The sequence below is a fragment of the Pseudorasbora parva genome, chromosome 8, assembly GCF_024679245.1.
Source record: "Pseudorasbora parva isolate DD20220531a chromosome 8, ASM2467924v1, whole genome shotgun sequence".
NCBI lineage: Eukaryota > Metazoa > Chordata > Actinopteri > Cypriniformes > Gobionidae > Pseudorasbora > Pseudorasbora parva.
In genome coordinates, this window is record NC_090179.1 from 23916565 (window position 1) to 23942596 (window position 26032).

Below are 26032 nucleotides of genomic sequence, written 5' to 3' on the forward strand. Positions count from 1 at the left end.
TAGCGAATGTGTTGGGTGTCGCCCAGCCTGCAGCTCTACAAATGTCTGACAGCTAGGCGCCACGTGTCAGCACCCAAGAGGATGCAACACTTCTAGAAGAGTTTACTCACAACCTAAGCGGACAGGGCCCCTCTGTTTAAGCACTATCCAGTGGGCCATCCTCTGCTTTGAGACAGCCTTCTGCTGGCCTCTGGGACAGACACAGAGCTGATCTGAGGTCCTGAAGCTTTGAGTTCTATCCACATAGATCAGCAGAGCATGGACGAGACAGCGCAAAGCTAGGGCTGGGTCTGCCTCCTCCGATGGCAGCACTTGCAGGTTCACCATATGGTCCCTGAAGGGAGTTGTACCTTGGTCACCTAGCCAGTACGGGGTCTCAGTACCACGTGGGTGTCACCTGGGCCACATGATTTGCTGACCGAAAATGCCTTCTCTCCTGATGGAGGCCAGTGCAGCCAAGAGCAAAGTCTTCATAGACAGAATCTTAAGCTTCGCTGACTGCAGAGGCTCAAATGAGGCATTCTGAGGTGCTTGGAGCACCAGAGCAAGATCCCAATAGGGTATGGAGGAAGGTTGAGGAGAATTTAACCTACACAGAAGGTCTACACAGGACAGCCTACACTCCAACCCTTGTTGCAGGAAGGGAAGCATAGACGCAATTGAACATCTTCGGGGGTTTTCTTGGTGAGAAGAACACCACTCAACAAACAGGTTCCACTTCAAAACATGACCCTGTCTCGTAGATGGTATTTGTGCCAAAGTGATGGTGTTAGAACCTCCATGCCCTGTCCAGGAACCACACATGAAGCTTCTACAGGTCTGGACCATAGACCGTAAAAAAAATATGGACGCCGCGACTTCATCCGTTTCCGCTGAACAGAGTTGAAGCTTTCAGACATCCTGCACGGCGCTGACATCTTGGACCGGGGTCTGCACAGTAGTGATCTCGGGACTGGAGTTGCGCAGTAGAGAGCAGAAAGTACAGTCGCGATATCAAAAGCCCACCCACACTCTCACAGATGCAGAACAATTAATTATGTTGGTGTGAAATAAACAGTTATGGAAATGTAGAAATTAAAGCTAAAAGCTCCAATCTGCTCCCAAAAATCCCCAAAAAAGTCCATTAGTGCCTCAGTGACAACTTAACTCAGAGCAGACGTCGATCTCAGCTGTCAATCATGTCGTTACACACCTGTCTAAAACTAAACTTATTCAAAAAACGAACACTTGAAAAGAAATCATGTTGATATGATAACTGCCTGCAATGACATAAACTAACTTTGGGCAAAAAATATTTGAAGTGCAATTTGATTGTTTAGTTTGCCTTGCCTTCCATTTGAAAACACAGAGGTGCGGCTATACTGGGACCGGTCACCTGGGGGCGATCGAGGCGCAAAAGCTTCAGTTTCTGAGAGGGGTGCTGCAGGCTTGGTCTGGACATGGGTGCCACAGGGTGCCCTGTCTCTAAGTCAGAAGGTCCTTCCAAGGAGGGGCTGTCGCAAGGAGCGTAAGTTCTGGGTCCGGTTGGGCTAGTACAACGCTACCAACAGGTCTTCCCTGACCTTGCCCTGAAATGCAAATAGGCTCACTGGGGGAAACGCATATTTGTGCTGGTCCTGGGACCAGCTGTGAGCAAGTGCATCTGTGCTGAGTGTACCCTCTATCAGCGAATAAAACCACTGGCAGTGAAACATTTCTGGTGAGGTCAACCTGTCCGCTTCGAACTGTCTCCAAATCAGCTAGACCACCTGGGAGTGGAGTCGCCACTCCCCTGGGAGCGCAGCTTGTGAAAGCTTGTCGGCTACCCGGTTGCGCACACAAGGGACATGAATGTCCCGAAGCGACCTCAGACACTTCTGACTCCAGAGGAGATGTCGGGCGAGTTGCGATATGCGTCGGGAGCACTAAAGGATTTTTGACAGGGCGGTGTGATGCTCACCCAGTGAGTGCCCCATTGCTACGGCCATCTCAGGACTTGGCCGTGTAGTCAATGCTGGAGTGGTCTTATATGGAGAAGGCAGAGCAGTGTTACTGCCGCTGCAGCTGCCATATGCCCAGGAGCCTCTGAAAATGTTTCAGCGGGACCTCCATCCTGCCTTGAAACATGTTTAGGCAGTTTAACTTTGACTGGACACACTCCTCTGTGAGGCACGTTGTCTGTTCGACCGAATCCAACTCCATAGCAAGAAAAAAGATCCTCTACTCCCAACTGGCTGAGGTGTCTGAGCACCGGTCCCTGTTCAGAATGCAACACCCTGTTCTCTCATGGGCATAAGGGCCACCTCCGCGACTTTCGTGAAGACACTGGGGGACAGGGACAGCCCAAAGGGCAGGACTTTGTACTGATATACACAACCCTCGAACGCAAAGTGCAGAAAAGGCCTATGTCGAAGAAAAATCAAGAAGTGAAAGTACTCTTCTTTCAGGCCAGTCGCTGCAAAGCAATCTCGAAGAAGTGACAGATGCATTCGAAAATGCGTTTCTGCATGAGCATCTTGAACAGTAGCTTGTGGAGGCTCCGATTCAGAACTCGCAGGTCCAAGATTGGCTGTAACCCACCAGTATTCTTGGGTACAATGAAGTACGGGTTGTAGAAGCCTGTCCTCATATCGGCTGGAGGGACCGGCTCTATCTCATCCTTCGCCAGTAGGACTGCGATCTCTGCATGCAGGACATTCACCGAAGTGAAGCGGATGCCCATGAACCTGGGGGGATGCGGTGCGAACTGAATCGCATAGTCGATTCTGATGGTCCGAATGAGCCAATGAGGCTGGGGAGCACTAGCCAGGCTCGCAGAGACCGTACAAGTAGGACCAAATGTAGTTAGTTGGTTTTATTTATCCCCGTATGAAAGTACATGTGCAGCATACTCACAGAGACATTTAAAATCATATATATATAATATATATATATATATATATATATATATATATATATATATATATATATATATATATATATATATATATATATATATATATTGTAACACCTCTTTTAGTTTGTTAGATGTTACTCTGAGGGGTTCAACAGAATTCTGACGTGTACTGATAAATAAACCTCTTCACAAACCAAATTATCTTTTTAAACTCTATTTATTTGCTTCACCAGTGCTTATATCCCAATGCAAAACACTCAATGCATACCAGGAATCAACCCCCAAAAGTCTTTGTCTCTAAAATGAGTCAAATGGATGAAGTGAACTTATCATTTGAAATGCTTAGTCTTTCCTTGAGATGAAGTGATGATGCAATGATTGTGATCCACAACATATGGAATGATGGCAGTTAAAGATGGTACACGTAGACCTCAGGATTGGGTTGGTTAAGATCACATGCTGTAGCTTCCTTGCGCTAGAATGTAACACCTCTAGTATCCAGTGGAGGAATTAATCTGCTCAGTGCTCATGTGGGAAATTCGTGACAAAGGACATGAAGACATTAAAAAGTCCTTTAGTTGAGCAGAAACTCAAAGAGTTCTCAACAAAGGACTTTAGAAGAGGACGAAGGCAGAGAGAGTTCACAATAGCTGTGTCCCAAAGTGAAGGGTGCGCACTTCGAAGGCCATGCACTTCGAAGGCCAGACCAGGCCACGCCTTCAAAGTGCACGAAGTGCACGAAGCAGCACGAAGGGCGAACCGAGGGATAGGGTTGCCAGGTCTAATTAATAAACCCCCTCCAATTGTTATTCAAAAGTATCGGAATCACAGCCAGAATGGGCCAAAATATCACAAAATGCGGGGCGCGGGCAGTAGAAATATTGCTTAAGTACAGACAACTTTACCTGTGGACTATAGGCTACAAACACCCCAAAGCAACAGTAGCCTAAATGCAACCCCATTCCAGACTTGGCGACAATGAACCAAAGCGCCGTTAATGGACTAGCAGGTTCTGACAACTGACAGCGGACGTTCGTGAGGAGATTTTAAAAAGAGAAATGGAGCATATACTACTATATATATATATATATATATATATATATATATATATATATATATATATATATATATATATACATACTTTTTTTGAGCTTTCTATTGGGTTTTGACATGCTTCAAACGATGGGCTGGACCATAAGCATGTAAATCTGTAGCCAGTTAAATATTGTCAAATTGCAAATATTAGTTAACAGTTTATTTCTTATGTTAAATGTAACTGTTACAATATATTTTAAACATTTAGCCTATATACGTCCAAGTTTTGATTTTTTACGTAGGCCTACTTATTTTTATTCAACTCATCATCTCAGATGCATTTTTTATGGCATGCCATGCAGCCGTCGACCGATTCGGCCCCGCAAAGCTGCGGACAGTGGAAATATGCACTCATCCCAGAAGATGATGTCCCGCTCAGGCCTTACCAGAGTCTCTATTGTGCATTATTCCCCATCCCGGTCCAGCTCCAGCTTCTCCCGCTCAGCGCAATGAAAGTGTTGAAAAGTGTTTTCTTCTGGTTTGGCTGATAATTAAAATTTGTTGTTTCTAATGTTAAACTTAAGTTATTTTATTGGTCTATAAATAGGCTATAGTTGTAAAAAGCCTACGTAGGCTAATAGACCAATTTATTTTCATTTACACATTTTCAATTACATGACAAGAAAATATATGTATAAACATAAATGTGTTTAATGTAGCTACAAATTATAACGTGCATTACAAAAATAAACAATAGCTAGGCTATAGAAAAACCACTTCTCTTTAATTTAGCCTAAGTTTGAAGTTAACGAAAATGAACAATAGACAGCAGTTCGTTTAATTTACAAATAACTTGCATAAAAAATAATAATCTAGCCATTTAAATTGTTCTGTGTCGACACGCATTCAGCCTTTGGAGGATCGATGTTTCGTTGACCGTCGTCAGTGAACATTCATTCATTCATTCATTCATTCATATAAAAAAAAAACTTTATTTTAGCATCTAAGTCAGCAGTTTTCGTTTGTTTGTATTTTTTCCTTATAATTCTGAGTGAAAGATGTCACATGATTTAGCCTATTTTTCTGTGATATTTGTTTTAGTTACAGTGTTGACATAGGCTACAGCCTAGACTGTAAGAAAAATAAAGGATTGCACGGACAATTCCTATCCAGTGTCTCTCTTTTTGTGTAAGGGAAATTTAAAAGATAGATTCTGGAAACAAAATCTAAATTTAGCTGGATCAGTCGGGGTGGGGAATAAAATAATTTATAGCGGGTGAGCACGGAGTGAATTTTGCGCGAGCGGAATGGTGCGGTGCGGAATAGCGGGAGCAGGACGAAAATACAGCGCCGCGCAGATTATATTTTGAAGGCTATTTAAAGAATGTGTATGGGAAAAAAAGAAACAGCGAAAAGGGTGATAATGGACTGATTCCTCTTCTTTAGATAATGGTTGAGTAATAAATAGCATTTCAAAATTGGGAAATTAAAGTTTATCTTGCTCAGGGCAGGGAACTGGGAACTGTGTGAATGCACTAACGTTGAACGTTTTATTTACTTCAAGCGCTTGTGCTGTTGTGTTCAATAGTACCCAGGCTACACTTGAGTTACCGACCGCTACCGTCTTTAACTGGAATCTGATCGAGTGCCGCGGGAATGCGGACCAGTCAAATCCTGTAGTCACCAGTGTGCTATGAATTCTGGGATAGGGAAGGCTGCGAAGTTATGGGAAGGTCCCATCTGCTGTACCCTTCCTTTGCCTGAGAACCGAAGGGCGCATTTTGAAGTCGCTCATGAATTGCGGCAGCCTTCGTCGCACCGCTGTGACGCAATCGCACTTCAAATGCGGCCTTCAGAGGTGCAACTTTCACTTTGGGACAGCCTACGTAGTGCCGCTGTGACGTAATCGCACTTCAAATGCGGCCTTCAGAGGGTGCAGCCTTCACATTGGGACAGTCTTCGTAGTGCAGGTATGACGTAATCGCACTTCAAATGCGGCCTTCGAAGTGCGCGCACTTCACTTTGGGACAAAGTGAGCTAATGTGATTTTCTACCAAACGAACTGACTTCCTCTATGGTAGCTGAGCTTATATCCTGTTACCTCCAGGCAATAGCTGCTCCTATTGGAACTATTTTTATATATATAAAAAAAAAAACAAGTAACAGTTTGACTGTTACTATATATATATATATATATATATATATATATATATATATATTAGGGGTGCCCCCTAATATAGTGTATATATATATTAGGGGTGATTCGATGCATCGATATGCAGGACCGGATTCGATGATTGGTGATTTTAGGATCACGCTCAATCCTAAACAATGCGAAGCCATCCGGTTCCACCTTGCTCGGCAAGATGCCGCTGTCCAGCCACATCTCGGTGAATGCCAGGACACAGGAGTTCCGATACTTGGTTAAGTAGCGGATATTGGCTGATTGTGGTGTGGCAAGCAGCGGGGCGAGGGACCGCAAGAGCGGGCCGGTGATTAATGTTAACGAGTGCCAGCTGCGTGGCACACCACACTGATAATTCATCAATTTTTGCTCGTAAAGATTGCGCATTGATGAGAAGGGTAGTAGGCAGGCAGAGTTTACTTTTATCTTTCACTCTTAGTTTGTGCTTTAACGCCTTTCACATTAGTTTTGAGATACTCTGGGATAGTATCCACCACTGTAGAGTGTTCTAATGAGACATTTGCGAAACAGTTGTACAAATTCTCTGTCATATCGAATTTCATTAAGTTCAGTCCATAAGACAAGTAGATGTTTAGGAATGCCATAAGCAGTCCAAGCATTCCCCATATTGCAGAATCCATCATTATATCACCCAAGACTGATTTTACAATTTAAATGCCAAATTTAAACATTATGAGAGACAGAGAGTATTTGTATTTGCAGCCACAGAGCAGCGCCACCGGAAGCGGAATGGTATGTGTCCATTTTAATACTTATTTTAAAGGGACCACCGGCATACCCACTATGGGGCAGCGAGATGGAATGCAGGTACACTGCAGTGGGGACTGCATCGTGAAGGTGGACCGCATCAGGTGTTAGTGTCCTGTGCAACACTTACCTGATTCCATTCCACGAGTGAGCAGAGGGTACGTGAGGAGGCCTGGTTGTGTTGCCTCAGCGTGCTGAATGCCCAAACATGAGATATAGCGCTGGTAACCATTCCTCAGTGACAAGTAACCACTGTATCCAGAAACACACAGATAGAATGTCATCTTGAAAATGATGCAAGCTCTATCTGTGCTTTTTTAGAAGGACACTCTCCTTGGTGTTGAAGCACATGGGAGGAGGGGTTGCGTCAACACAGTCAGGGAAGTAGTGCAGCCTGACGTGTGTGTTCTCTCTCACAAAGACGCTCTCTGCCAGCCGTAAGAACTGCTTTTAAGTGCTCTCCTAGATCTACCGCACCGAACCAGCTGTGAGAACAGCCTTTGCATTTGCTCTTACAAACAAAAAAAAGAGAAATGATTAGAAAACCCGCTGTCACACCAACACTGACTGAAGAGATCATTTCCAAAAGGCAGACTTCTTTCAGTCAGGATTGCGAAGTAAGGAGTGATAACTAGCATAACCAACTACCACTCGGCACCGAAGCAAAATGCTGATTTGATGCAAACACCTTTGTCATTTATACCCACACTGGGTGGCATGAGCACCTGGTGGAATCATTGTATGGCTCGTTTAGTTACACTCAAAGTAGATTGGCTCTCAAGAGTGAGATTTCTATTCGTTGGTACTCCGACGTGGCATCGACTGAATGGGAACTATCAATGGTGTCTCTAAATAAAACTACATAATTTAATTCTCTTAAAATAAATATGTAGTTTTTTCCCTTAATTGTATCAGTTTATTTGGTTCCTTAATTCAAGCCTAAAATCTGCTTAAGTTTCCTTAAAAAATGTATTGCTTGGTTTCATTAGTGAAATGTTCTCAATATTTTCCATAAAACACTGAACACCAGTTATATGCACATTATCTTTAATTATCACCTTATTTAAAAAAATGTGGGTAAAAAGTATGTGAAAAAATAAAAGTGTACAAGCAGAAAATAAATCCAGTCCACTTAAATTAACATGTAGAATAGAAACCTTAGACGAGTGTAGTGGGTTTTCTTTTTTTCTTTTTTTATATGGGTAATAATAAGAGCCAACACGATGATGCAGTTGTAATGGTTTGTATTATTTTCCTCAGGTTGAAAGTTTCTGTGTCAAAACAAAACAGACACCATTAGACACAATCCATCACGGGTCCATTTTTGGAGACCCGCCCCCACCCGTACCCGCAAGGTTTAGCACCAGATCAGACCCATGAAAATATAAAAATTTAATCCGCACCCACCCAGACCCGTTAATATTTGGCCCGTTACCCAACTCGTGCCCGCGATAAATCACACTAAAATCATTCCAATTAAAATGCTTTATTTTTTATCTTGCACCTCTCTCAACATTAACATCATGAATGGGCTAATGAAACAGGCTGTGCCTTTAAAGACTCATTGTCAACAATTTCATATACTCCACTCACTAACTTAACTTTTACTTCATCCATTGCTACTCCTGCAACGCTCGCTCCATCAGCACCTCACGGACAACTGCCACGCACACACATAATAAAACGTAAACACAACTCAACGTCAAATCCAGGTCTGGGGATTTCTCGTCCTTTATTGGTGTAGCTCATCCTGTACCCGTAAGGAACCACCACCAACAGGTAAGAAAATACATAAGCCCCGTTTCCACCACAGGAACTTTACCCAGGAACTAGGAACTTTGGGTGGTACTTCGTGTGTTTAGACCGCAGGAACCAGGGTATAAATGAAGTTCCGGGTAAATATTTCCCCCTCCAAACGGCCCTGCTCGCGAGGTAGTACTTTTCAAAGTTCAGGAACTTTCGAGGGCGGGACTTGGGCGCTGAACATGCTGATTGGTTGAGCTCAGGCAGCATTTTAGTTCAACCGGCATTTTTAAAAGTCTTTTGCGAGGTTCGTTCTGCATTCAGTAAATATCAGTCTTGCTCTCTGTCTGGTGGCGCGCGGTCGTCTCAGCCATCTCACGTTCAATGTCCGTAATAGCTGATAATAATATACATTGTCATTTTAAATCTAGCTTTACAAGCTTTCTGAATATGCTGCATGCTGCTGAATCTGCATATTAGTGCTCTTTTCTGTCGTTGTTAATTACCTCTTTAGTAAACCTATACATAACCAGCAAAAGCAGCACAGCTTGATTCTCTTCCATACTCGTTATTAATTTTTTTTCACCATGTAAACGACCTGACCGATTACTTTTAAGTGTGTGTCCTTACATGACGTGACGGCGCGCGCCGCGCTCATGTTGACAAGAGAGGAAAGTACATTTTTCTGAGGGGTAAACTTTTTATTTCGTAAGTTATGAAGATAATGTTGGAGTAATGACACAGCGTATATTGCCCCCGGCAGTTTTTACTTTAACTGCGCCTGACAGAAGATTTTTTTTTCTGAGATGATTATTACACTTTACAACAAATAGCTATAAATAATACTGTATTAGTCCTGGTGGCCGTTAAGAGTTGCTATGGCTACAGTTAACACACTCCAGCTGCTGGAGAAAACAGCGTTGACATTTTTGGTGCGGCAGACAAACTGCATGTGACAAAATGATTGCGATTGAAAGTCATCACATGTAAACACCAGATCGGTTTAGATAACGTCTCATGTAAACAGTCCACTAAATCTTTCAATCGGTACACTTAAAAATGATTACTGTCCTTCACTGATTTGGAGGAACAGTCACGTGCAGTCCTACATCACCGGACTAATTTGCCTAATCTTCTCGGAACTTTATCGCGGTCGAAACGCAGACAGCTGCAGGTCTGGGGGGGAGAAAAGTTCCTGTAAAAAAGTTCCTGGTACAAATTGTTCCGGGTAATTTTGGTGGAAACGGGGCTATACACACACACACACACTCGATCACCCAGGAGTCCTGACAGTTGATAAAATGTTGAGCAATTCAAGATTACTTTTAGGTAATGCTGGGATATGACTGGAGGGTTGTGGCTGAGACGACGCGCCAGATGTACTCTTTTCTACAGTGGCCGAGACAGATCAACACGCAGCAAATTAAGAAAGTACCAGCAAATAAAGAAAACATCTTCATCAGTTTGACAACATGCGCGCTGCAAATTTTCACAACACATACAAATAAAAAAACGCGCTGCAAATCCTCACAACACATACAAATACAAAAATGCGCTGCAAATCCTCACAACACATAAAATTACAAAAACACGCTGCAAATAACACAACGGAAATGTTTTAAGGGGACTCCTTTGAGTGACGAACCCCTACTGGGACCTGCTTATTGTTTACTCGCCTGTTGCCAGTGTTGTCACTGACCTGAAAGGTGAGTTTTTTTGTTTTGTTTATTTAAACATCCTGAACGTATGAACATCCTGAATGTATCTTTTTTTATACAGTGTAACAATATATTTAAGCCAACAATATCCAAACGTACATATCCGTACCTTTTCTTCCACATACCTTTGTAAATGAAAAAATAACCCCTGGAAAGCAAAAAGGAAGTGGTTTGTTCCAGCCCTTTAAATACACAACCCTGGAAGCACCCACCCCATTGGGAAACCCCGATCCAACCCAAAAGGAAACCCTAGCATCAAAGCACGGAAGATGACAGAGGAGATTGTCTTTGTACACCAAACTTACAAATAAACGGTATAGTAAAAATAAACAAATGTGTAATGTCTAGTGGTGTAAAATAATGAAGTACAAATACCTTGTTAACTTACTTAAGTGGGAACTTTGTGTATACTTTACTGGAGTAATTATTTTCCGCCAATTTTTATTTCTACTCTTCAAATTCAGTATTTTTTTTAAAAAAATGTGAATATTTTGAAAAGGTTCAATATTGAAAACACCTGGGCCTGTATTCATAAAGAATATTAATGCAAAGAGTAGCTCCTAGTGACAAAATTTCTTAGAAATGTGGGCGTTTACTCTTAAAATTAAAGGGTTACTTCAGCGATTAGCATATGGCTTTGTATAAGTAGAAACCCTGGAGTATATTCAAATTATTGTGGTTTCCCCCCTCATATCTCCCTGAGACGAGAGATTTCTGCATTTTATTTCTGGAAAAATTCCTCCTATGATGCAAATTGACGATTTTTGCATCATAGGAGGAATGTTTGCCCAGAGGCTAAAGACTACAGCCAGCAGAGGGAGCCATTTCCGCACGTTTTGAATCCGCGCATGGGGGATGGGAGATAACACTCAGCTTGCAGGGAGAGCTCAGCTTGCAGCTACAGGATCATTTAAACGGAGCTATGGTGAGCAATGTAAGTCTTTTAACTTCTCAAATTCATTTCTATGGGAGTTAAGCTTGCAAAGGCATGAACTGAAACGCGCCAAACTTAACTCGCGTTGTGAATGTATGCCGCGAGTGTAGTCGCGATTACCTCAGCTCTCATCACTCCTGCAGTTAGTGCTCAGTGCTGTGATACTCATGCGGTGACTCACTCATTATATTGAACAGACACGTTCAGTTTTTAATTGTAGTGTCTTCTCTAACTCAGTCACAGTAATGAAGTTGGTGGCGTTGGGAATGTCCTCGCAGGGCAGCGAAGCATTCTGGGAATTGTAGTCTTTCATCGCTATGAGACAAAAATAAATTTTCTGTCTTTTCTCAGTCTAGAAGACACCAAATTCAAAAATTATTTCACATTTCTACTGCATTGATGACCCAGTTTAAATACAGATTCATCTTCCCAGCGCTGAAGTACCCCTTTAACTAAAAAATCCTAGTAAAGAAAAAAGTAATTCAGAAAGCATCTTAACCCTTAAAAGAGGTCTTAAGGTCAAATTTGTTAGGAGCACGGACGAGGACTTTTAAGAGGCTTAAGAGTTCCCTTTCGGGGAACTCGAGCTGCGTCGAAACGCTGTGAGAACGCCTCTGCGTTAATGCGTCGTGAAGCGCCTGTAGAACCATTCCATCGGAAAAAAGATCGATCGTCGGCGTGATGACGTCATCGACCGGAAGCTATAAAACGTCCGTGAAAACAAACAGGAACTAGCTTCTGAGCCTTCAGCAAGCGATCTGTGTGAACCTGTCTGTCTATTTGGTGTTTTTGTCTGTCTATATTCAGAGATTTTCCACCCTTTTTGTTAAATATCATTATATTAACAAGAAAAAGAGAAAAATAAAATAGATAGAAATGGCGAGTGAGAGCAGCAATTTCAGAAAGTGTGTTCCTCCCTGCCCACGCTACATCACGGGCGGGGACACACACCTTCTCTGTGTTGCATGCTTGGGAGCGCAGCATGCCCAGGCAGCCCTCGAGGGGGCTGCTTGTGAGCACTGTGAGCGATTGCCATTAAGAACGCTGCGCTCCCGCCGGGCACTCTTCGAGGAGGGTGCCTCGGCTCGTGTTCCCCGCGGCTCTGGTCCCGCTGCCGCCGAGGCGGAGCGAAGGCTGCAGTCGTGGGGATCACAACTGGATGTTGCAGAGGGGTTAGAGACGGGCGCTGCCTTATCTCTGCCCTCACCTGCTCCATCCAGCGGCTCTTCTCGGGGCATGGAAGCACGCATGGCGGTTTCTTCCCCCCCGAGAGAGTCGCCGGTACTTCATCTGTCCAGCTCTGAGGAGGTGGACGTTGAAAGTATCGATACTGAAGATTCGCCACTTCAGTCCCCTGCTAGTGAAGAGCTAGTTGAGGTTTTGACGCGAGCAGTGGCCAGATTAAACATCGACTGGCCCACTGAAAGATCTGAGGCAGGAAGAAAACGTCATAGCAAGCTAGACGAACGCTTCCTGCCATCTCGCGCTTCAGAACCTCAGCGGCGGGGCCTGCCGTTCTTCCACAACTTGCACACCGAGGTGGCAAGATCGTGGAGGAGACCGGCATCATATCGTGTCTTCAGCCCGCAGACTTCGGTCTACAGCAACATCAGCGGGCTGAGACAGTACGGTTATGGGGCGATGCCAAAGGTCGAAGAGACGCTTGCGAGCCATCTCTCACCTTCTTCGGCATCGTCCCTTAAGGCCCCGACTTTACCCACCAGACCATTAAAAACAACGTCGGCGTTGGTGGGTAAAGCGTACTCGGCAGCGGGTCAAGCGGCTGCATGCCTGCACACGATGGCTATCGTGCAGGCATACCAGGCTGACCTGCTGAGGGATCTGGACAGTAGTGATGCTGTGGGGGGAGATATTGTCGCTGAATTAAGATCATCAGCTGATTTAGCTCTCCGGGCCACCAAGGAGACGGCCAGATGTGTTGGCCGCTCCATGGCAGCATTGGTGGCTACGGAGAGGCATCTATGGTTGAACCCCACAGATATCAAGGAGAGGGAGAAAGCCTTTCTGCTTGATGCGCCGCTTTCTCCTGGAGGCCTCTTCGGTGACGCAGTTCACACTGTCACCGAGAGGTTCCAGGAGTCGAAAAAGCAAGCTGCGGCGCTCAAGCAGTTCCTCCCTCTCCGAGTCCAGGTCCCTGGGGCTGCTGCTGATACCACCAAGCAGCCCAAACCGAGTACGAGCTCTTCACACAGGGCTCAGCAGAAGCAGAGCGTCGCTGCCCGAGCTCCCCCTCAGCGTGGGGACGAGGGGCGGCGCTCTCAGACGAGGCCTTCGAGGGGCAGGGCTGATCTGCGGACAGTCCTGATCGCCAAGAAGGCCTCGTCGAAGCGTTCCTGACGCCAGAAGCGTCAGGACGCTGAGGGTGGTTCCCCCCGTAGGGAAACGGTGTTTACCCCTGCTAACGGTACCCGTTTCCCTACGGCACCCTCGGGGGGCCGCGCTGCCAACCCCGCCGCAATGCCGGGGCGCAGTCGGCCTCCGCGGGCCACCCGAGGGTGGTCCGCACCCCCTTCGGGGGGCCCCCGAGCAGTCAAGTCAGTCGTTCCCTGCCGGTCCGCCGCTTCAGGGCACTGTGCTTGTTGCTCAAAATACACCAGAGGCCAGCCTCGAGAGGCTGGTTCCCTTAGTAGATTTTCTAGACGAGTGGAAACGTCTATCAAACATATCTCGTTGGGTCCTGCAGATAATAGAAAAGGGGTACGCTATTCAATTCAGAAGTCGGCCACCTCCTTTCTGCGGTCTCCTACCTACAGAGGTAGGCCCGGAGCAGGCTCTGGTAATGGCACAGGAAGTAGAGACACTCCTGCAAAAAGGGGCTATAGAGAGGGTTCCCCCTCCCAGCAGGGAGTCTGGCTTTTACAGCCGTTACTTCATCGTGCCCAAGAAGGATGGGGGCTTACGCCCAATATTAGATCTGCGGCTATTGAATCGCTCGGTGGCCAAGCTCAAATTCAAGATGCTTACACTCAGACAGATTGTAGCGCAGGTCAAATCGGAGGATTGGTTTGTCACCATAGACCTCAAAGATGCGTATTTTCATGTCTCCATCCTTCCACATCACAGGAAGTTCCTGAGGTTTGCCTTCGGGGGAGAGGCATACCAATATCGTGTACTTCCCTTCGGTCTAGCACTGTCACCCCGCACGTTCACCAAGTGTGTGGATGCAGCTCTGGCGCCGCTGCGTCTACAGGGCATCCGCATACTGAACTATATCGACGACTGGCTGATTCTAGCGAATACAGAGCAGATGGCGGTTCAGCATCGAGATGCTGTTCTCGCCCACATGTCGAAGCTGGGGTTGAGACTGAACGCCAAGAAGAGTGTGCTTTCTCCGGCTCAGAGAACCACTTTTCTAGGTGTGAACTGGGACTCGGTAATTATGCGTGCGCAATTATCGCCAACACGCATAGCATCGATCCTGGCAGCCGCCAAAGAACAGAAGCTAGGCCGAGCCGTCACTGTGAAACAGTTCCAGAAACTGTTAGGTCTCATGGCAGCAGCGTCCAACGTGATACCTTTTGGCCTACTGTACATGAGGCCACTGCAGTGGTGGCTCAAAACAAAAGGGTTCTCCCCGAGGGGAAATCCGCTCCGCACGATCAAAGTCACGCGGCGATGCCTACGTGCTCTGGTCATGTGGAAAAACCCGGGGTTTTTGTCTCAGGGTCCCGTGTTGGGGGCTCATGTTCGTCGCATAACGCTAACGACAGATGCCTCTCTCACGGGCTGGGGGGCGACCATGAGTGGTCGCTCGTCCCAGGGTCTATGGCAGGAACATCAGCGGCACTGGCACATAAATCGGCTAGAGATGCTCGCAGTGTTTCTTGCATTGAAACAGTTCCTGCCCGACCTCAGGGGCCACCACGTACTAGTCAGGACAGACAACACGTCCGTGGTCGCCTATATAAATCACCAGGGGGGTCTGAGGTCTCGTCCGTTGGACAAATTGGCACATCGGATCCTCCTGTGGGCCCAAGGGAAATTACTGTCAATCAGGGCAGTATATATCCCGGGGGCCCTGAATCAGGAAGCAGACAGCCTGTCGAGACAGGGGCCGAGGCCCGGGGAATGGAGACTCCACCCAGAGGTGGTGGAGCTCCTTTGCAAGGTTTATGGGAAAGCAGAGATAGACCTGTTCGCTTCGGCGGAGAATTCTCACTGCCCGCAGTGGTTTTCTCTGACCCATCCGGCCCCGCTGGGGCTGGATGCCATGGTACAGGAGTGGCCGAGGCTGCCTCTGTACGCCTTCCCCCCGATTGTCTTGCTTCCAGGAGTTCTGGAGAGGGTACGCCGGGACGGGGCCCAGGTACTTCTAGTGGCTCCGAACTGGCCGACCCGAGTATGGTTTTCGGACCTGATATCTCTCCCGGAAGGCTCTCCGATGGAGATTCCGACCAGGAGGGATCTACTCTCTCAGGCGGGCGGGAGATTCCTGCACCCACGCCCGGAGATGTGGAAACTGTGGGCCTGGCCTCTGAGGGGGCTAGGCTCATAGAGGAAGGTCTCTCGGCCGAGGTCGTAGAGACCATCCTACACTCCAGAGCTCCGTCCACAAGGAAGCTGTACGCTTTGAAATGGAGACTTTTCTCAGCATGGTGCAGAGAACGCCAGTGGGACCCAGTTAACTGCCCGGTTGGTACAGTGCTGGAGTTCCTGCAGGCAAGGTTCTCGGCAGGGTTGACCCCCTCCACACTTAAGGTGTACGTGGCGGCCTTGGGTGCCTTCCACGTCCCTTGCAGTGGAGTGTCTTTGGGAAGACACCCTCTAATTACACGCTTCCTTCGTGGCACTTTAAGGTTGAGGCCAGTTATGCACTCGAGGGTCCCAGCATGGGACTTGGCCATTGTTTTGAGGGGCTTGTCCGGACCACCGTTCGAACCTCTGGAGGAGGTTTCGGACAAGTTCCTCACCTTAAAAACCATCTTCCTGTTGGCCATTTCGTCTCTTAAAAGAATAGGAGATATTCAGTCCCTGTCAGTAGGGCCCTCATGTCTAGAGTTTGCGCCTGGGATGGTGAAAGCATTTCTGCATCCCAGGCCGGGTTATGTCCCCAAGGTTCCTACGAGCCCACGGGGCCCCATCACTCTACAAGCCTTCTGTCCTCCTCCGTTTATGACGTCAGACCAGGAAAAGTTAAATCTGCTGTGTCCTGTGAGGGCACTGGATACATATGTCCACAGAGCTGCCCTGTGGAGGAAATCTGAACAATTGTTTGTCTGTTTTGGACCCCCTAAGAAGGGGGCTCCAGTATCCAAGCAGAGGATGAGCAAGTGGGTGGCCGAGGCCATCTCACTTGCTTATGAAGCTACCGGGCAGCCATCTCCACTGGCTGTCCGGGCGCACTCAACCAGGGGTATGGCTGCTTCTAAAGCACTATTGTCGGGGGCTTCCCTCCATGATATCTGCAACGCGGCCGGATGGTCGTCTCCTTCTACCTTCGTCAGGTTCTACGAACTAGACCTGGCATCTACAGTAGGGGCACAGGTTCTCTCGTAACCGTGTGCGCTTCGGCTTCACACATACGAGACACTTGGTCCTATGGCGATGTGGGTATAAGCGTTCTCACAGCGTTTCGACGCAGCTCGAGTTCCCCGAAAGGGAACGTCTCAGGTTACGTATGTAACCCTAGTTCCCTGAGGGAACGAGACGCTGCGTCGCTCTGCCATACTCCCGGCGTGTCCGTGATCACTTACTTCAGGCTTTATCAGAAGTTAGTTCCTGTTTGTTTTCACGGACGTTTTATAGCTTCCGGTCGATGACGTCATCACGCCGACGATCGATCTTTTTTCCGATGGAATGGTTCTACAGGCGCTTCACGACGCATTAACGCAGAGGCGTTCTCACAGCGTTTCGACGCAGCGTCTCGTTCCCTCAGGGAACTAGGGTTACATACGTCACCTGAGACGTTTCTTTAGCAGCGGAGAAAATGGCAGAAAGACAAAGAGGGAGAAGAAATATGTTGCAGACAATGGTTGACAGTGAGTTAATAAGACGCTATAGATTAGATTGTGCAGGGATCATGTTTGTGACGGATCTTATTAGAGACATGCTAACATCTCCGACACAGCGCTGGAATGCCATAGCGCCAAAAATGAAAGTAATCGCATTTTTAAAAATGCAACAATGCAGCAGTGATGATTTAGGTCTGTCACAACCTTCTGTAAGCAGAGTGATCACACAAACAATTACAGCACTTTCAGAGCCGCATATTGTGTCACAGTTCATTTCATTTCCACTGGACATTCCCACCTTGCAGGCTCAAAAAACTGCATTTATGAATATAGCAGGCTTCGCTAGTGTTGTCGGAGTAATCGATGAAACCCACATCCGAATTATTGCATAGAACAATTTGCGCTTATAATTTGAGTGAAGGCTTAGAATAGACCCTATACTTAAAAGCGCTCCTTTTTTCCCCTTTTTGGACAACCAACCAATCACAGTCCTCAAAAGACTGTGTCATACGTAGCAACGGGCTCAGCCCCGCCTCTTCACTAAGATAAAAGTTTTTGTATTTTCCTTGCTCAGAGTTGCTCTCAAATCGGTCCCGAATAGCTTATAAGCTAAGACTCCTACGTAAAAGTTTTTAAGCTAAGTTAGAAGTTTTCTGAGAGGAATCTTTATGAATACGGGCCCTGGCCTTTAACAATCCTTTAAATTGTCTTTTAGTCTAGTTCTGTAAGCTACACAAACATGGGAAAGACTGCTGACTTGACAGTTGTCCAAAAGATGACCATTGACACCTTGCACAAGAAGGGCACAACACAAAAGGTCATTGCAAGAGAGGCTGACTGTTCACAGAGCTCTGTGTGCAAGTATATTAATAGAGAGGCGAAGGGAAGGAAAAGATATGGTAGAAGAAAAGTGTACAAGCAATAAGAATAATTCCAATAAGCATAACTGCACCATAACTGAGAGAACTGTGAAATAAAACACAAAACCCATTCAAAAATGTGAAGAGGTAAAAGCTGGACTGGTGCTGAGTGGTCCAAAATTATTTTCTCAGATGAAAGTACGTTTTGCATTTCCTTTGGAAATCAGGATCCCAGAGTCTGGAGGAAGAGAGGAGAGGCACACAATCCACATTGCTTGAGGTCCAGTGTAACGTTTCCACAGTCGGTGATGGTTTGGGGTGCCATGCCATCTGCTGGTGTTGGTCCAATGTGTTTTCTGAGGTCCATGGTCAACACAGCCGTTTACCAGAACATTTTAGAGCACTTCATGCTTCCTGCTGCTGAGCAACTTTATTTACCAACTTTAACTTCATTTTCTAACAGGACTTGGCACCTGCACACAGTGCCTAAGCAACCAATACCTGGTTTAAGGACCATGGTGTCCTTGTTTAGCCTGACAAGCCTGACCCACATCAAGATGTTTGGTCTGGAAACTCACCACTGACTGGGCTAAATCCGAGGAGTCGGATTGAAAACAGGAAAACGGTTGTCTTTCAAACTCCCTCTGCACGCGATAGGATAGTGCTACCACCAACCAGAGCAATGAATGTGAAACAGAGCTTGTTGATAGACTAAACATTCGCCGTATCCGGTCAGAAAAGCTCTGAACACATCTTCCCTTTTTAAGAATGACTTTAGTGCCGTTCTTTGTTCTTTTCTTAGAGAAAAGCTTAACTCCAAGTCTTCCAGAGTTGCGGTCAAAGCTGATTCGAAAGACTGCCGTTCGCCAGTTTCTGTTTTTACTAGAAGCACGCAAAAGCAACTCGGCCGTCATCATTATGGCCCCGCCCACCGACTCTATACACTATGTGATTGGCCCGGCAAGAGTTATGGGAATACAGCTCAGAAGGGTATTGAGAGTTGCTAGACGACACTCGCGGGCAGATTAAATTTGCTGAGAAGAGCTTAAGGCCACTATCAGAGCAACCTGGGCTCTCATAACACCTGAGCAGTGCCACAGACTGATCGACTCCATGCCAAGCAACATTGCTGCAGTAATTGAGTCAAAAGGAGCCCCAACTAAGTATTGAGTGCTCTACATGCTCATACGTTTCATGTTCATACTTTTCAGTTGGCCAAGATTTCAAAAATTCTTTCTTTGTATTGGTCTTAGGTAATATTATAATTTTCATATTGAATTTGGGATTTTCCTTAGTTGTCAGTTATAAATATCAAAATAAAAGAAATAAACATTTGAAATATATCAATCTGTGTGTAATGAATGAATATAATATACAAGTTTCACTTTTTCAAAAAAAATCTACTTTTTGATGATATTCTAATTATATGACCAGCACCTGTAAACATGTACAATTCCGACACCCTACTGTTTTGTACGTGATCCATCAAACCTGCACATGACACAAATCACACACAGTGTACCCAGATTGGTACCCTGACGAGCATGCACTTTCAGTCAATTAGCAGGCAGATGTACTCATTTATGACTGACAGGTTAGAACAATAACTCGTAGCTGTATATTCAAGTGATCGCTATGCCAGTGGTATAAATATACAGTAAGCTGTCTCAGTAAAGAGTGGGAGAGTGAACCAACTCTTAAACGTGGATTACACATGTAATTTGAAGACTCTTTATAAATATAACCTCGACTCCTGTCCATAGTCATATAGCTACACGCTCAGGACATCTGCAACTAGCAACCCTAACACCTGCTGAAAGAGTTTTGAATCAACAATTAATCAGACTGTGCTAAATGTGTTATGTTCTATGTACTTCATGAAAGACATACTGAAGTTTAATCAGAGCAAAAGCACAACACAAAGGTAAGTGCATTGTTGTCTTTTTGTTGGCGGATTAATGTACAGTATAAATTAATTATGCATTTTGCCAGTGGTGTGTGCATTAAAGTAAGTGAAATGCTTGTTAATTAAGTTGCTTTTCTCAATCTCTTATATCGCCAATTTAATCACTTAAATTGGCTTCTTTCTGTTGACATTAAAAATTATGCATGTGTTTTTCTAAGGGATGGCGGTTTTGACAGTGTCCGCCTGGACATAGTCATATTTGATCAATTTCTTTGGAAATTATGTTTTAAGGAGATAAAATAATACTTATCAACCTTGACTGGTATGGCAATAAAATAATATCTGATTATTTTGGCAGTTAAAGTTGTGGGTGTTGTTTTTTTTGTTTTTTGTTTTTTTTTAGAAGAGTGGATAGTTTTTGTTGAGGTTTTGGGTTGGAAATTGTACATGTATATTTACATTCCAGTAAAGGGTATTGATAACATGCAATATAAAATTATAGCCATTATGGCCTTTAGAAAAATGTTTTTTGAAGGGGTAGTGCATTATAGGCACCTGTGGCCTAAGCTTTTGTCCTTAATGGTAATTTGTTTCCCTGTACATTACTACTTCTTATTCTTTAAGTCGTTTTGAAACGTACTCGGTTACTTTTGTAACCTCGGTTCCCTGAGAGAGAGGAACGAGTATTACGTATGGGAAAAAACTCCTTTTCTCGAGAATATAAAGCAAAACTTTATTAATAAAGGTATCCATGTAAAGCGTAGTGCCGCTGTACGGCCATAGCCCAGCGCGAGGAGCGCTCTGATTGGCCGGGCCGCGGCAACTGCAGGAACCTATGGTGAGGCGGCTGAGAGGAACGAACCAAGGGGGGGGCGTTCCAGAAAGCCCGCCGTAAAAAGGTGCTTATATTTGCATACAGGAGGCTATATAAGACCCTAATTTGCCATAGGTGTCAGGTTTTAAGATTGACTGAAGCGATACCTGAGAAGCATAAACACGGCACGGAACATAATACTCGTTCCTCTCTCTCAGGGAACCAAGGTTACAAAAGTAACCGAGTATGTTCACTTTCGAGAGAGGTTCCTCGTATTACGTATGGGGAACACAATGTAAAGCGCCGTGTGTGCTGACTGACCCAGTATACCCAAAGCACATGTTAATAAACCCCCCAGAGACCGACAGAGGCGGCTTATAAGGGGAATGAAGAAGTCGGTTCGTTTGAACAGCTGATCGGACATAGTCGGATCTTATGATGAATGAATAGTGCTTAAGGACTAATGTGTACAGGCCAAAACGTAAGGCAATCTGTTTGCCAGGGTCAAGATAGAGCCTAGCTGGAGAGAAGCCCTGCTTGTAGAGCTGGAACCTCCAATTTGTAGAATCTGATAAAAGTGGACGGAGAGGCCCAGCCTGCCGCCGCACAGATATCTTCCAAAGAAATGCCACATGACCAAGCCCAAGATGAGGCCATGCCTCTAGTGGAGTGGGCTTTAACGCCTATAGGGCAAGTCAGGTTTTTAGACTCATATGCCAGCGAGATCGCGTCCACTATCCAGTGTGAGAGTCTTTGCTTCCTGACAGCACAACCTTTAGTGCGGCCGCCGAAGCAGACAAACAGCTGGTCCGACTGCCTGAAGGGGGAGGAGTGCTCCAGATACAGTCTCAAAGCTCTGACCGGGCAGAGTAGGTTCGCGTCCTGTTCACCCTAAGACGCGGGTAATGGAAGCAGAGTACCTGTGCTCTAAAAGGGGTAGAAAGCACTTTGGGTATAAAACCATGTCTCGGTTTGAGAACAACTTTGGAGTTGTTGGGCCCGAACTCGAGACAGGACGGGCTCACTGAGAGTACGTGTAAGTCACTCATACGTTTAACCGAGGCCAGAGCCAGCAGAAACGCGGTTTTGAGTGATAAAAGCTTTATGGTCGCGGTCTGGAGTGCCTCGAAGGGGGGGCCTTCATAGCGTCTAAAACCACCGCGAGGTCCCAAATAGGGACCGAGGGAGGGCGAGGGGGGTTCAATCTCCTAGCCCTTTAAGAAAACGTACAATGAGCTCACTTTTCCCTAGTGAATGTCCCGCGATCTGAGCGTGGTTAGCTGCTATGGCGGCGACATAAACTTTGAGCGTGGAGGGGGAACGACCCGCGTCCAGTAGCTCTTGGAGAAAAGCGAGCACTTCTGCTGTTTCGCATGAGCATGCATCGATATTTCGGACGGCACACCAGTTAGAAAACACCGAACACTTCAGAGTATAGAGCCGCCTAGTCGTGGGGGCTCTAGCTTCCGCAAAAGTGTTCATAACTCTGTCAGAGAGGTTTCCCGATACCAGTTGATGGGCCATATGTGGAGGGCCCATAGTTCGGGACTGGGATGCCAGATCTCCACTTCGCCTGCGTGAGGAGGTCTTTCCTCAGCGGAATGGGCCATGGGGCTGTGTCTGACAGCTCGATCAGATCGGAGAACCACGTTTGGTTCCTCCAGAGCGGGGCTATTAAAAGCACCGTGGATGCTGTCTCCCTGATTTTCTTGATGGTTTGCGGCAGCATCGCGATCGGGGGGAAAGCATATAGCGGGAGACTGGGCCAGACATGGGCCAGGGCGTCCCTGCGTTTGGAGAAAAATATTGGGCAGTGAGTGTTGTCTTCAGAGGTGAAGAGATCCACCTTCGCTCTGCCGAAGGTGTTCCAAATTAAGAGAACCGTTTGCGGGTGAAGAGACCATTCCCCTGGGGGAATGGGTCCCCTGGATAACATATCCGGACCCAGATTCAGAATACCTGGCACGTGAGCCGCCCTCAGGGAGCTCAGGTTGTGCTCTGCCCATAAAAGGAGATGCTTCGCCATGCGGTGAAGAGAATGTGATCTCAGGCCGCCCTGGCGATTTATATACGCTACCACCGACGTGTTGTCTGTACGAACCAAGACGTGGTGGTTCTTTATATGTGGAAGGAAAGCTCTTAGCGATAAGGTGACCGCTTTCATCTCTAGACAGTTTATGTGCAGCTGTTTCTCTGTTTCTGTCCACAGGCCAGAGATCGGCTTGCCCTCGTGTAGGGCTCCCCACCCTCGAGTGGAGGCATCTGTCGAGACCGCTTTCAACTTCGTAACCGTGCCCATAAGCACGCCCCTCCGATACCACTCTGTCCCTGTCCAAGGAGCCAAAGCTTTGACAACGCTGTGGTTCACTTTGACGGGAAGACGGCCCCATTTCCATGCGTAAGGAGGGACACGGGCGTGTAGCCAACGCTGGAGGGGACGCATGTGTAACAGTCCCAGCCTGAGCACTGACGATGCCGAGCCCATAAGGCCGAGCATCCTCTGAAAATGTTTCAGGGGAACACGAGTCCCGGCTTTGAATGAAGCCGCCATGTTCTGGACGGATAGCGCGCGCTGTGTCGTTAGTCGCGCGTTCATGAGTTTCGAGTCTAGAATTATGCCCAGAAAAGATATCTTTTGAGTGGGGGACAGCGAGCTCTTGGCGATATTGATCCTGAGACCCAAACAGTCTAAATGGTTGAGGAGCCAGGATCTGTGTGTTAGTAGTTGTGCTCGAGACTGGGCTATCACTAGCCAGTCATCGAGGTAGTTGAGCACCCGCATCCCTTTCAGCCTGAGCAGGGCTAATGCCGCGTCCATACATTTCATAAACGTGCGGGGCGCCAGATATCCAGAATGGCAGGACCGTGTACTGATAAGCCTGCCCCTTGAAGGCAAATCTCAAGAATGGCCTGTGGTGGGGGGCTACCTGAACGTGAAAGTACGCATCTTTCAGATCTATCGTGAAAAACCAGTCCCCGGGGCTAACGGCAGAGAAGGCGGAGACCGGGGGAATCCGTCGTCCTCAGCTGCAGGTTCCACTGGTGCTTGTTCGACGGCGGTGCTTCTTCCGGAGGTCAGCGAAGGTGTCGCTGAAGGAGATAAAATCTGACACCTATGGCGAATTAGGGTCTTATATAGCCTCCTGTATGCAAATATAAGCACCTTTTACGGCGGGCTTTCTGGAACGCCCCCCATTGGTTCGTTCCTCTCAGCCGCCTCACCATAGGTTCCTGCAGTTGCCGCGGCCCGGCCAATCAGAGCGCTCCTCGCGCTGGGCTATGGCCGTACAGCGGCACTACGCTTTACATGGATACCTTTATTAATAAAGTTTTGCTTCATATTCTCGAGAAAAGGAGTTTTTCCCATACGTAATACGAGGAACCTCTCTCGAAAGGGAACCAATACTTTTACACTTTTACTTGAGTAAAAAGCTTAAGTTGATACTTAAGCTTTTACAGAAATCTTTTTAAACCCTAGTATACTTCTACCTTAATAATGAATGTGAATACTTTTGACACCTCTGATTCCTAGTGAGATAAGTGGTTGCCTTTGGGGAAATCCATTTAGTAAAAATTGGTGACGTAGTTATAGGTATTCAATCTTCAATATTCAGTTTCTGCCACAGATCCAAACTATTGGCCAAAGCATTTACTACAACAGTTATTACACTGTGTGATATGACGTCTCTAAAGAGATGAATCAAAAGATATATATGGACCACTTATGCGGTTATCCAGTGATCTTTGTGGCATCAGAGAATAAAGACGCACATTGACTGCTAAGTAATTCAAAGCAATTTGCAAACAGTCAGGCAGTCAATCATTGTTTGCTTTGGCTCTAAAATTTTGTTCATGCATACAGGTCTGTGATTCAAATTTTATGAAGCATTTATGTTATGTAAATGTTTATTTAGGTAAATTTTGAACAATTAAAAAATATTTGTTAAAAGGGTGAAATTACAATGTAATTCTCTAGATATTTCTTATATCTCTATGGTAATTTCTATTTTCAGCTTGCAAAACACCAAACGCAAAAACTGTCATGAGTTCTCTGAATTCAAGTTTTTCCCAGAATATTTCCATTGTGCATCCTCAATACTTTTTCATCCTTGGACTTACAGGTATACCATACAGCACTTATTACTATATATTCTTATTTTTTCTTTATTTTATTGCTGTAATTGGGAACTCTGTAGTGCTTCTCATTATAGCTCTTGAGCGGAGCCTGCACAGTGCAAAGTACATTGGTGTGTTTAACTTGGCCTTGGCTGATATTGGTGAAACTAATGCACTGATTCCTAACATGATGAATACGTTTCTATTTGACTCACAGTACATCTCCTACAATGCTTGTTTGTTAAACATGTTTTTTGTGTTCCTCTTTAGTGCCATGCAGAGTCTGACTCTTGTTGCTATGGCATATGATCGTTTAATTGCAATCTGTTTGCCATTGAGATATCATGTTTTTGTGAACAATACCAATATGTGTTTTCTTTTCACAGCAATTTTCTTATTTAATTCCTTTATTGTGGCTATGATGGTATCTTTGACCACCCAAATTTCATTTTGTAAAACCAATGTAATACAGAGTTATTTTTGTGATCATGGACCAATGTTTAGAATGGCATGTAATGACAATAACATTAATAAGATTATTGGGTTTCTCTACACAACTTTATACCTTATAGCACCATTACTCATTATAGTCCTGTCATATCTGGCCATTTTTTGTGTTTTAAGCAAAATTACAACTTGGGAAGGACGTTTAAAAGCACTGAAGACCTGTGTTTCACATCTGTTGTTAGTGGGAATATTTTACCTCCCAATATTCTTCACCTACCTTACTTCTTTATTGCTTTATAGCACTACAAATTCAAGAATCATCAGCACATCCCTGGCATATGCTGTTCCAGCAATGCTAAATCCCATCATTTATGTCTTAAACACAGCTGAAATCAGAGATGTAATTCGAAAAGTGCTTAAAAACAGATCTACACAAATTGAGAGTATTTCAAAATAAATAAAATGTCAATTCATTGATTGTTTTAACAGTTAGAAATTAAATTACCCATAGGTAGATTGCATACTAGTCATCACAGTGATCTGTATTAAAGTAAAAAAATATATATGTGAATGAACAATTTCATAATTATGTATGCAACTGTACAGTAGTGATATGCTAATTGTTCATCTGTCCTTAATTTATTAATCCTCATGATTTT

The 26032-nt window shown here is 45.5% G+C and overlaps 1 protein-coding gene across 1 annotated transcript; it reads left to right on the plus strand.

Annotated features, from left to right (window-relative positions):
• Positions 1-24846: 24846 nt before the first annotated feature.
• LOC137085132 (olfactory receptor 52E8-like) lies at positions 24847-25830 on the plus strand. The gene has a single exon (XM_067451691.1). The coding sequence runs from the start codon at positions 24853-24855 to the stop codon at positions 25828-25830; it is 978 nt and encodes a 325-aa protein (XP_067307792.1). The 5' UTR covers positions 24847-24852.
• The last annotated feature ends 202 nt before the right edge of the window (positions 25831-26032 follow it).